The 13,228-nt window shown below is 37.8% G+C and overlaps 1 protein-coding gene across 4 annotated transcripts in view; it reads left to right on the top strand.

Moving 5' to 3' along the window:
* Positions 1-13,228, top strand: part of Dcaf1 (DDB1 and CUL4 associated factor 1) — a 72,199-nt gene that overhangs the window by 36,439 nt on the left and 22,532 nt on the right. For all 4 annotated transcript variants that reach the window (XM_010625369.2, XM_010625368.2, XM_019207657.2 and 1 more), the window contains exons 11-17: positions 30-239; positions 1,362-1,531; positions 7,991-8,115; positions 9,240-10,503; positions 11,058-11,256; positions 11,972-12,054; positions 12,580-12,664. In XM_010625369.2, coding sequence (XP_010623671.1) covers positions 30-239; positions 1,362-1,531; positions 7,991-8,115; positions 9,240-10,503; positions 11,058-11,256; positions 11,972-12,054; positions 12,580-12,664 — 2,136 coding nt within the window. The remainder of the gene's footprint in view (positions 1-29; positions 240-1,361; positions 1,532-7,990; positions 8,116-9,239; positions 10,504-11,057; positions 11,257-11,971; positions 12,055-12,579; positions 12,665-13,228) is intronic.

The raw sequence follows: 13,228 nt of genomic DNA, 5'->3' as shown, positions 1-13,228 counted from the left end.
ACCCCAATCTTTTATCTGTTTATTAATAGATCAGTACTTTAGAGATTCTGAATTTGGAAGATCAGGGTGCACTTCTGAGTGATGATGAAATATTTGCTAGCCGCCAAACTGGGAAACATACCTGCATGGCCTTGCGCAAGTATTTTGAGGCTCACCTGGCCATTAAATTGGAACAAGTGAAGCAGTCACTTCAGAGGACTGAGGGTGGCATTCTTGTTCACCCTCAACCTCCATACAAGGTAAGAGGACTTAACTTTTTTCTTTTTTTCTTTTCTTTGTGGTGTTGGATATTGAACCTGGGTGCCTTCTACAAGGTAGGCAAATGTTCTGCCATTAAACCACACCTCTATTTGTAGGATATGGTCCTAAAAGGGTTGATCTCGTTAATACTTTCTGCATCCTCTCCAGCCTGAAGCTTGCATTCAGATAGTGGAGTCTGTGGGATATACATTATTGGATTATATTTGTTCTTTGTAGAAGTAGAACAATTGAAAGCAGAAATAATATGTGAATTTTAAGGACTTTGCTCCGTTTTGTAAGTTACTACTTCTCTGGGATATTAGAAGTAAAGGCTGAGGTGAAATGTTAAAGAGCTTTCTTTTATGAAAAGTATTCAATGAGTACTTCGGAATGAGTATAGCTCCACTTCTCTATTATTTTTAGAACTTGCTAGATATATTTTATGTGCAAAATCAATATCTGTACCTTTTAAGAATCACAAATTAGCTGGGCCTGGTGTGTCTGTAATCCCAGCACTTGGGAGACTGAGGCAGGAGCGGCTCTTGAGTTCGAGGCCAGTCTAGGCTACCTAATAAGTTCAAGGCCAACCTGAATGACAGCAGCATCCTTTCTCAATCTCCCTCTCTCTCAAAAAAGTCTCAAATTGAAAAAAATCCTATTATCAGGTTTTTCTTTCTCAAGTTGTGAAACATATGCACAAAGAAACCTTCAGTTAATTTTTTTGGCTAAAATGTTTTATGAGTCTAGTTATAAAGAATTAAATATTACATAATAATCATTTCACATATGGGCTTTTGATTCATGAATTGTGAAATTGAGCTGGGTGTGACGGCTAATTCTGATCCTGAGGCAGGAGGGCCGCAAGTTTCAGGCTTGCCTGGGCAACTTAGTGGGACCCTGTCTCACAATAAAATAAAATTTAAAAAACAAGGGTGAGGGGCTGGGATATAGCTCAGTAGGAGAGTGCCTTCCTAGTATTTGTGAGTTCATTTCCTAAAATAAAAGCAATTATAGAACTTGAAAGTTATTATTAAAACCTGTTGGCTGGTGTGCTATGCTAGAGGAAGGCAGCAGGTAGGTGATAAAAGTTATGTACAATAATAACATATTTCTTCTTATAGGCATGTTCATATACTCATGAACAGATTGTGGAAATGATGGAATTTTTGATAGAATATGGCCCTGCGCAGCTATATTGGGAACCAGCTGAAGTCTTTCTCAAACTTTCTTGTGTTCAGCTCTTGTTGCAGCTTATTTCTATTGCCTGCAATTGGAAGACCTATTATGCAAGGTGGGACCAGAGAGATATTTCACAAGAAATTCCATCCTTCTCTTTGCTTTTGCAAAAGTTGATTTTGGTTTGATTTGCACATGGTATATACTTTAACTTTTATTGAATTGAATTGAAATTTTAAACTTGAATCTGAGACACAAGATTAAGTGTGAAAATGTGACTTAATTTATATAGTACTTGTTCCTATATATGATTTTAGGCAAGGATCAACATCTGAATTCTTAAGAGAAATTGCATAATTTATATATCTTAGCTATAGCAAGGGGTTGAAGTCTTAGAACTGGAGTTCGTTATTTTTTGGTACTTAGATTTTAAATATCTTGTTTTTACCTGACAACCGTATATAATGTTCATTTTACTTTCACATAAAAACTATCTTTTTGTTCTTTTTATTTAACATAGTGTAATGCTTTTAACAATTCATTTGCAGTCAGCTGAATAGAGTAGGTTCAGAAAAAGGCAGCTGATGTCATCAGGTTGCATGGATTTTTGTTTGAGCGTGATGTATAAAGAATTCAAAAAACATTTTGGAAAAGATGGGGCCTAAAGAGAAATGATAATATCAAAGTTTTTTTTGTGTGTGTGATGATAACTTAGGTTTGAACTCAGGGCCTTCATACTGAGGTACATCCCCAGCTCATTTTCTTATTTTTTAATTTTGAGACAGAGTCTGGCTAAGTTGCCAAGTTGCCCAGGTTTGGCTCAGACTTTCTTCTTGTCTCAGCTTCCTAGTGTTCTGAGGTTATAGGTGTGCCACTATACCCAACTATAAATAGCATTTCTTTCTCTTTTTTTAAAATTGATTTTATTGGTACATTTAAGGTATACAGTATAATGACATTCATTGTTGGAAATTTATACCTTTATGTAATCAATCTTGGTTCTTTTTTTTCCCCATTCCTCTGCCCTCTAATCTCTCCCTCCTTATCTACAAAGACTTTGTTTCCATTTTTTTTTCATTTTCTCATATTCCATTCCTTTCTTTCCTTTCTCCTACCCCTCCCATTTCCCCTTCCCCTTTGACCCTTTTGTTCATATTTCACATTATCTATTATACCTTTTAGTCCTTATTTACACTTTCAGTTTCTCACATCATAGGAACTATTCAGTATTTACACATGTAAACAGTATTTCTTGACCTCCTTTCCCCTATCTACCCACTGTATGTAAAAGACATGAGAGGCATATTTGGAGGAAATAAATTCTAAGACATTAAATTTAATGGGGTGCTTTTGGAGTATCTTATTTTCAAACTTTCTGGCCTTAGGACCCCTTTATTTTATTTTATTTTTTTATATTTTTGGTACTGGGGATTTCAGGTGGTGGCACCACTGAGCTAAATCTCTGGCTAGATCCCCTTTACTGCTTTAAAAATTATTGAGGACTTTAAAGGTCTTTTATTTTTGTTTTATATCTATTAGTGTTTAATGTATTGGAAATTAAAATTAAAAGCCAGGTGTGGTGAATGCCTATGACAATAGCACTTAGGAGGCTGAGGCAGGAGGATCACCATGAATTTCAGGCCAACCTTTGTTACATAGTAAGTTCAAAGCCAGCATGACCCTGTCTCCAAAAAAAAAAGCAATAACAAAATTAAGAAAATACAAAGCTGTTTATAATACATTATACAATAATGTGAACCCATTAAATGTTAGTGTTCTTTTTTTTTTCTGGTTCTTGGAATCAAACTCAGGACCTTGCGTTTGCCAGGCAGGTGCAGTGCCACTGAGCCAAGTTCCCAGTGCCACCCCCACCCCTGTTTTTTTCTGAGACAGGGTCTCACTATGTAGCTCAGGCTGGCCTCAAACTCACAGTGATCTCCTGCCTCAGCCTCCTGAGTGTTGGGATTACATGCATGCAACACCAAGCCTGGCAGTGTTAGTGTTCTTAATGAAAAATTTCTAAAAAGATAGATGACTTTAGCCAATTTAAAAAAGTATTTGGCTTAATATATATGCTTCTATATTTGAGTTTCTGAGACATCACACACCATAGTCTCTTGAAGACTATATATGTGAAAAAATGAAAGGGCAGTGACATCTTTGTATTACCATATTTTCCTGAAAAGAACACTGGGTCTTAACATTAAATTTTGCTCCAAAAGATGCAATAAGGCTTATTTTCATGGGAGGTTTTATTTTTTCATGTACAACAATCTATTCAAGTATGAAAAAATCTACATTTAAATACAGTCATGTCATCTTCTGGAATAAACTTGTAACTCTCCAAACCCTGAATTTAGCCTGAATTTCTTGCAGCTCCATTTCCTGTAGAACCATTGGCCCCAGTCTCTCATGTCCAGTCATAGAGCTCTTCTTAGATGAGCACTTCCTGTACATTAGCCTGGTCATAGTGCATTGTCAACACAACTGTCAGTGATTTTATCCCATGAATTCTTCCCCTGACTTAATGACCTCTTGCAGGCTGGGCTTCTCAGAGTTTCCATTAAATCAGGTGTTAAATGAAGACTTACGAGACAGCAACAAAAAATTGCAGGAACCTAAATTCAGAAAATGTTTTTTTATTTCACATGAGTCCATGAAGTATGTCTGTTACAATACATGATGTGAATTGTGAAACTTCATATTAAGACACAACTACATCTGTTCGTTACTGAGTGTGCACATTATTCATGTACTGTCTATATTCCATACAATTGGTCATTCAGCAGTAAATCTCGAATTTTATCTGTTTATGTAGGTGTTTACCCTTATTCCAAAGGTACCCATTATATACTTAGAAATAGTTACAATTTATCTTCTCATTTATACTTAATTATATATTAGTATTATTTTATAACTCAGTATAACTGTTGTGTGTTGCAATGGATGTACTAAAATGTATCCATCTGGCTGACGAACTTATATTCAGGTTTATATTACAAGCAGCCTGAAAAACCATGTGAGGGCTCATTTTCCAGTGAGGACTTATTTCCAGTTAGGTCTTATTTTCAGGGAAATACGGTATGAACATAGCTTGACTTTCTGAGTTCTTTGAATCCTTCTAAGGGTTGCAGAGACTCCCAGGAGTCCCTTGATCATACCTTGAGGACTGCTGTTTTTTTACTTTTGGGGGGTACTTGGGAGCAAAACCAGGGCCTTACACGCACTGGGCAAAACTCTACACTGAGCTGTCTTTGTACCCCTGATAAGTGCTGTTTTAGAGTACTAAAAAGTGGGTTATTGCAGATCATGGTGACAAACATTTAAAATCCCGGTACTGGGAGGATGTGGCAATAGTTGACTATGAAATCAGCCTGGGCTACATAGTGAGACCCTGGTGCCAAAAAACAAAGAAGCAGAGGGCATTTATTTAGAGAATAATTTCAAAGTTAAAGCTCAAAAGATTAACTAGTAAGAGTACTAATATATTTCTTGACTAGTAAATTCAGAACCACTGAGCTAAATCCCTGGCCTGAAAACTGCCTTTTTTATTTTAATTTGGTACTGATAATTGAATACAGGGGAGTACTGAGCTATATCTCTTGCCCTTTTTATTTTATCTTGAAATAAAATCTTGCTAAAATTGCCTAGGCTGTCATCAAATTTAAGATCTTTCTGAGTAGCTGGGATTACAGGTGTGTGCCACAAGCCTGACTGAAAATACATATATCCTTGATTTAAAAAGTTTATTTAGGGAGCCAGGCAAGGTGGCACACACCTGTAATCCCAGCACTCGGGAGGCTGAGGCAAGAGGATTGCTGTGAGTTCGAGACCAGCCTGGGCTACATAGTGAATTCCATGTCAGTCTTAACTGTATAGTGAGACCCTGTCTCAAAACACAAAAACAAAACAAAACAAAATTTATTTAGGGGATGAGAGTATAGCCCAAGAGTACCTGCCTCATATGTATGAGATCCTGCCAAAAGAAAAAAAATATTTATTTGTGGTGCTCGGGATTGAACTCATGCCTTGTGCTTGCTAGGCAAGTGCTTTATGACTGAACTATAATCCCAGCTGAAAAATATTTTTTTATTATTTGAGATACTAAGGATTGAACCTAAGGCTTTAGCACTGAGCTGCATTCTTAGCCACCCCCCTTTTAAATTTTGAGATGGGGTTTTGCTAAATTGGTCAGGTGGGGCTCCAGCTTGTGATATTCCTTTCTCAGCATCCCAAAGTGCTGGTATTATAGACTTATGTTGCCATATTTGTGTCACTTTTTAAATGATTATTGTTATGATTTATGATTATTTCTTTTTGAGACGGTCTCACTATGTAGCCTAGGCTGGCCTTGATCTTAGCAGTCCTCACAGTGCCACCCAAGTTCTGGTATTATAGGTGTGCGGCTTACTTTTATTTTTTAAAATGAAATATTTCAATAGAGAAATAGAGAATAATGTAACAACTCTTCTTTACTCATCTTCAGCCAGGGCATGTTCTATTTGATTTTTCTTTAGTTTCTTTCTTTTTCATGCCTCTTCAGAGTGACCAGTCTGCATTTAGAGTACATTCTTTTTATGCATGTTTTTATATATTTCTGCATGTCTGTAAACAATAATATATTGCTTTGTATGTTTTTTAAATTACTTGAGTGTTTTCCTGTTTGCATCCTTTGTTGCTTTTCTTACCCTTTTATGTTTGTGAGATTTATTCATGTTAATAGTTAATATATATATAGTTAATAATAGTTAATAGTTAATACGTAGTTTATTCCCATTCTCATTTATTATTTTTTGGTAAGTAAATGATAATGATACTATGAATCTTTCTTTTGTAGCCTCTCTTGAAGATATGATGTGTAGAACCTGGGTTTTAGGATGTCTGCATTTTCACCTTTATTGGATATTGCCAGACCATCATCATTATTATTATTCTTATTGTTATTGGTACCGGGGATCGAACTCAGATCCTTGCACTTGCGAGGCAGGCAGTGGAACCACTGAGCTAAATCCCAGCCCTATTTTTATTTTTAATCTTTAAAAATTTTTTTGTTTTTTTTTTTTTTTAGACAGGGTCTTGCTATCTAGTTTAGGCTGGCCTTGAACTTACTGTGTAGCCCAGGCTGGCCTTGAGCTCACAGCAGGCCTCCTGCTTCAGCCTCCCAAGTGCTGGGGTTACAGGTGTGTGCCACCACATGTGGCAAGATAGTTTTAAAAATGATCTTAACCATTGTATTCTCCCACCATCATAGGAGCTTTCATTTTTCTGTCTTCTTACCAGTACTTGGTTCCATCATATTTTAAATTTTATATCTCACATTTTGTATTTACTAATATTGTGTTTTGAGTCCCTATTCTTGCTTTTAGAATTTTTGAAAATGATTGTCAGTGGGTGCAGTATAGTTCATCATATGTCTTTTGGATTTTGTAATATTTCAGATTTTGGATTTTCAGATTAGGTTTGCTCAGCTGGTAGAAGTCTGCAGGTATTCAAGAATCTGAAAAACCCTGAACTCTGAAACACTTCTGATCCTAAGTGTTTTAGATAAGGGAGACTCAAGGTGAACATAAATATTTGTGTGCACTTTTTTTTTGTTGTTGATGTTGAGGTTTGAAACCAGGATTCAGGTCTTGCTGTGCAACAGAGCTACGTCCTCAGCCCTTGTTTTGTACTTCTGATTATTTTCTTAGGACAGATTATTAGAGATGAAATTCCTGCATCAAAAGTTAGGAGCATTTTAAGAATCATGTTTCATGTTGCCAGGTTACTTTTTCTTTTTTCAGCACTGGGGATTGAACTTGGGACCTTTTGCTTGCCATGCAAGTGCTGGCACCACTGAGCTAAATCCCCTTGCCGGGTTACTCTTTAAATATTTTTATTCATTTATTTTTGAGACAAGGTCTTGCCATATCGCTGAGGCTGGCTCAAACTTGCAACAGTCTCCTGTGTGCCTCAGTCTCCTGAGTGCTGGCATTACAGGCCTGTGCCAGCTTACTTTTTTTTTTTTTTTTTTTTTTTTTTTTTTTTTTTTTTTTTTTTTTTTTTGGCATTGGGGATCGAACTCAGCACCTTGGCCTTGTGAGTTAGGCAGGGTGCCACTAATCTAAATCTCTGGCCCCCTGGATTACTTTTGTTTGACAGAGTCTCACTGTATAGTCCCCAGCCATATTGTTAAAGTTCTGTGTATCCTCAAAGGCATTGAGAATTTTTAAAATTAAAAATTTTTCATGTTTGCTGTACATAATGATTACATGAATTGGTATATGTACACAGCACATCTTAATTCTTTTTTTTTCCTCCTCTTCTCCCTTCCCTCTATCTCTTGGTTTTCTTCCCATTTGAAAAAGATCAAGAATTTTTTGTTTTTAACTGTAGAAATTTGATAGGTAAAAATTCTATCATTGTGGTTTTTGGAAGTAATATGGTGACTTATAAATCCCCCCTTACACTACCACTAGTGATAGACCCACACAAGTGGTGTTCTGACATGCTATATCTGTATCTTTTAAAAACTGTTACTGTTGCTTATGGCTTTATTGTAGTTTTTCTTGGACTAATTATTCTTCCTGTCCAGGAACGACACTGTGCGTTTTGCTTTGGATGTTCTGGCTATTCTCACCGTGGTGCCAAAAATACAGCTTCAGTTGGCAGAATCAGTGGATGTCCTTGATGAGGCTGGTTCTACTGTCTCCACTGTAGGTAGGTGGAACCTTGCCATTTTTGTTGTTGCTTGATGTGAATTTGTTTTCCTTTGCTATTCTAGTTCTGGTTACTTAATATAATTTTGGTATATTAGAACAGAATGTTGTAGAGGGTTTCTTGCCTATCCCTTGTAACTAATGCCATACAGTTTCACATAAGGGAATCATGCTAATAAACTTGAGCTTTATGAATATTTGAGGCATTTTTTTATAGTGGTATATGTGCATTCCTGAAAACCTTACACTGTGGTGTCTGGCACTAATAATATTTATGGGAATAATGGTTTAGCGTCAACAGTAAAATACTTAAGTAGCTCCACTAAAAATAATTAGTAAATTGGTAGCAACTGTCATATATATATATATATAGTAAAAGAAAATAGCCTTTGTCTGAACAGACTTATGAGGGTGTTACTGAAGTGATTATGGGAAGTAGTGTGACTGGCTGTGGGTCCTGGTATGTACCATGCTGGAGAGAAAGTCCAAACTTCTGATTCTTTCTTTGTCTTACCTACCCTTGTCCCCACTTCTACCTTCCTTCTTCTCCTTCCTCCTCTTACTCCTTCTCCTATTCTTTCTCTTCCTCTTCTCTTCCTTTTTAGGGCTGGGGATAAACTAGTCACTGGTTTTTAGTTTTCTTAGTACTGTATATAGTAGAAAAGATTCCTGCTGCCATGTTAGCAGGTAAGCTGAGGGTTTCTTTCATTTTCTGCAGCAAGTTTTAATTTCCATTAATTTTGCTTCTTTTATCTAGGAAAAATTATATACCCACTTTGGTGACTTCCCCATAATACTGACATCATTTCCCTAATTTTTCTGTGTCCCCCTCCAGTCCTGGGGATTGAACAGGGCCTTGTCCAAGCCATGTACTTTTTAACACTAAGTTATATTCCTAGTCCCATTCTCCTCTATTTATTAGCTTTATATGATGTATTGCATCATAAAAACATTTTAGTACAACTGATTGTATTTTATAGAAGTAATTCTTTATACTTTGTAAAAAGTGAGGTGCTTTCTTTAATTAATACAAAATGACTGGAACTCTAGATTCAGATTTGAGAACAACCACTGAAATTAGCCATTCTTTTTATGAGGAATAATGTAATTTTCCCCCCTCTGTAGGTATCAGCATTATTTTGGGAGTGGCTGAGGGTGAGTTCTTTATCCATGATGCTGAAATTCAGAAGTCAGCGCTTCAAATTATCATCAATTGTGTATGTGGCCCAGATAACCGAATATCCAGTATTGGCAAATTTATCTCTGGAACTCCTCGGAGAAAGCTGCCTCAGACACCCAAGAGCAGTGAGAACACCCTGGCCAAGATGTGGAATGTAGTCCAATCCAATAATGGCATCAAGGTGCTTCTGTCCTTATTGTCCATCAAGATGCCCATCACAGATGCAGACCAGATCCGGGCCTTGGCCTGCAAGGCCCTGGTAGGCTTGTCTCGCAGTAGCACTGTCCGGCAAATCATCAGCAAACTACCACTTTTCAGTAGCTGCCAGATCCAGCAGCTGATGAAGGAACCTGTGCTTCAGGACAAGCGCAGTGACCATGTCAAATTCTGCAAATATGCTGCTGAGCTTATTGAAAGGGTATCTGGAAAGCCACTTCTTATTGGCACTGATGTATCTTTGGCACGATTACAGAAAGCAGATGTTGTTGCCCAGTCAAGAATCTCCTTCCCTGAGAAAGAATTGCTTCTGTTGATACGAAACCATCTCATTTCTAAAGGGCTTGGAGAGACAGCAACTGTGCTGACGAAAGAGGCTGACCTGCCTATGACTGCTGCCTCCCATTCTTCTGCCTTCACTCCAGTAACTGCTGCTGCTTCTCCTGTCTCTCTTCCCCGAACCCCTCGTATTACCAATGGCATCGCAACTCGGCTGGGCAGCCATGCTGCTGTGGGTGCCTCTGCCCCTTCTGCCCCTACTACTCATACTCAGCCACGGCCCCCCCAGGGTTCACTAGCTATGCCTGGTCCTTCTTATGCAGGCAATTCCCCTTTGATTGGTAGGATTAGTTTTATCAGAGAGAGACCATCACCCTGCAATGGCAGGAAAATCAGAGTGTTGCGGCAGAAGTCGGACCATGGTGCCTACAGCCAGAGCCCAGCCATAAAAAAACAGTTGGACAGGCATCTTCCTTCCCCACCTACGCTGGACAGTATCATCACAGAATATCTTAGAGAGCAACATGCTCGCTGCAAGAACCCAGTTGCCACCTGTCCACCTTTTTCTCTATTTACTCCTCACCAGTGTCCTGAGCCAAAACAGAGGCGGCAAGCACCAATAAACTTTACCTCAAGGCTAAACCGTCGGGCATCATTTCCAAAATATGGAGGGGTAGATGGTGGATGCTTTGATAGGCACCTTATCTTTAGCAGGTAAGGAGAAGTCCCCTTCGCTTCCTGGAAATTAGACTGATTTCTTCTATTTAAATCTATGCAGTATCAGCATAGAATGATCAGTTGAGAAGGCCATATTTTGGCCTGAAATACCCCTGATTGATTGTGACTTGAATGATGTCATGAATGATGTAAGTACACCATCTTTTGTCAACCATGAACTGTTCGTGTAATTGTTGGCAATATATTGATATGATACTTTGTGTTGTCCTGACTACCAGTATGTTTTTTAGAACCTACGGAATGCACTATTCCTTCTCAGGCTTCTAGACTTGCCTTTGTGCTGATCCAAATTGTCTTTATTTGATCCTTTACAAATCTTACATAAAAGTTGTGGGTTCACAGGCTTTAAACATGGGAACTTTTGTTCTGTTCTCCAATTTAAAATGAAAATGAACCACTGACAGTTACTATGATATTGCAGAATAATTCACTTATCAAAATTTAATGTTTTTCTTTTATCCCTTCTAGCAGAATTTTCAGAATTCTTGCATATTCTTTGTCTCTGATTCTTGTTTTGTGTTTTTGTTTAGATTTCGTCCTATTTCAGTGTTCCGGGAAGCAAATGAAGATGAGAGTGGCTTCACCTGCTGTGCATTCTCAGCACGGGAACGGTTCCTGATGCTTGGTACTTGCACAGGGCAGCTGAAGCTCTACAATGTGTTTAGTGGACAGGAGGAAGCCAGCTATAACTGTCACAACTCAGCCATCACACACCTTGAACCTTCCAGGGTAAGGGGCCTTTTCCTGGATGCTGTCAGTTACTGTATGATGGGTTGGTAAACTGGATGGAGTAAAGCAGGTTTATACTTTATTTGGCTTTCTTTTTGAAAAGAGTGTCAACTAGAAAGTCTGGTTGAGGTAGACTCATATTTCAGAGGGAAACTGAGGAATATGGTCAAGTATTAAGGTGACAGCAATCATTTTTTCTACCTTTCCCAATTTTTCCCCCTCTCTTGAAACTATTTTTAATTAGTTTAGGAAGATTTAGTATTCTCTTTTCTTGGGGGGCCTACAGGGATCAAACTCAGGACCTTGCACTTGCAAGGCAGGCATGGTGCCACTGAACTAAATCCCTCTCTCTCTTTAATGCTATTATTTTCTAGGATACTACAACTACGTTTTTATTTTATTTTAATTTTTTTGGTTTTTTGAGATAGGGTTTCACTATGTAGTTGAGACTGACCTGGAACTCACTGTGTAGCCCAGGCTGGTCTTGAACTGACAGCGATCCTCCTGCCTCAGCCTCCTGGGTGCTGGGATTACAGGCGTGCACCACCACACCTGGATATGTTTTTATATTTTAATAGTTTTTGAGTATTTCTTGGTTCTGGAGAGTTTTTTATTTTCTCTTTAGTCCATATGTTTTAATATGCTAATGGCAGATAGTGTTATCTGCATATATGTAAATGTGATCACCCACCTTGGGCTTTCTTCTTTTTTTTAGGATGGGTCCTTGCTGCTGACATCTGCTACTTGGAGCCAGCCTTTGTCTGCACTTTGGGGAATGAAATCAGTATTTGATATGAAGTATGTATATACTTTTGCAGCCTAGTGTCTCTGCTTTATTTACCTAATTTATATCTTCCATCTGGTTTTAGACTGAAGGCATTTTGAGAAAGTGAAATGACATGAGCTGTTGTTAACTTCTTCCTTCCTTACTGGGGGTTCCTGTTTAATAAGATAACGATCTTTTTAAATTTCTAGATATTTAAAGTATTTATATTTCATTATGTAGGAGACCCTTCAGTAACACAAAATGGCACATCTCTGTATTTACATATGTTTCCATATTCACACTCTTTGCTATGGTATTTCAAAAGCATATGTACCCTTTAGTGATTTTTCTAACCAAGGAATTCTCATTAATCATTTGGGGTCTGATGGACATACTGATGAAGATAATTTTCTTTTTAACCAAGTTAAAAAATCCTTGAAAACCAAGGGATCTTCAGGTGAGTATAGTTTTGCAAGAGGCTGAGGACCACCCTTTTTCTTCTCTTGGCTGAGTGTGTCTTGAAGGTCTGTTACTTCAGTACTTCTGTTTGTCCGTAGGCATTCCTTCACCGAAGATCACTATGTTGAGTTCAGTAAGCACTCTCAGGATCGGGTCATAGGCACAAAAGGGGACATTGCTCATGTAAGTAGTTAAGAATGCATTGCTTTCAAGCTGATTTTACCCATTTATTCTTAAATGTTCTGCCCTGAATGTGAGAACTTAAGTCTTAGGGGCATCTAGAAATTAGTCAATAGTTTTCCTTCCAATTAGAATGTAAAAATGTGATAAAGTAGTTCTAAACTATGTAGGAAAAATGTGAAAAGGCTGAACATGATATAATCTGGCAATTAGAGAAAGATGCTTTTAACACAGCATATACGTTTGAGTTCTTACTAAGGTTTAGATGAAATAAAATTCCTGACTGGATCCTTATTAGGGAGATAATAAATAATGAAACAAATATATGGAGTATTAGTAAATGCTGCAGAGGAAAAACAAGAAAAGTGGTAGAAATGCTTGTTGATATTGTGGGGAGATTTCTGTTTTATTTAGGATCATCAGCATTACTGGGTAATTTGTAGCAGAGCTCTGAAGGAGATGTGACTGTGATGCAGGTATCGGGTAAAGAGTATTCTAAGGCAGAGGAAATGGAAGGGAAAAGTCCTTGTTTTTGAGGAGAGAAATAACGGTAAGAACTGAGGTCAG

This window comes from Fukomys damarensis, unplaced genomic scaffold (assembly GCF_012274545.1).
Source record: "Fukomys damarensis isolate Sample0158 unplaced genomic scaffold, DMR_v1.0_HiC HiC_scaffold_37, whole genome shotgun sequence".
NCBI lineage: Eukaryota > Metazoa > Chordata > Mammalia > Rodentia > Bathyergidae > Fukomys > Fukomys damarensis.
This window is presented reverse-complemented; position numbering and strand designations above follow the sequence as displayed.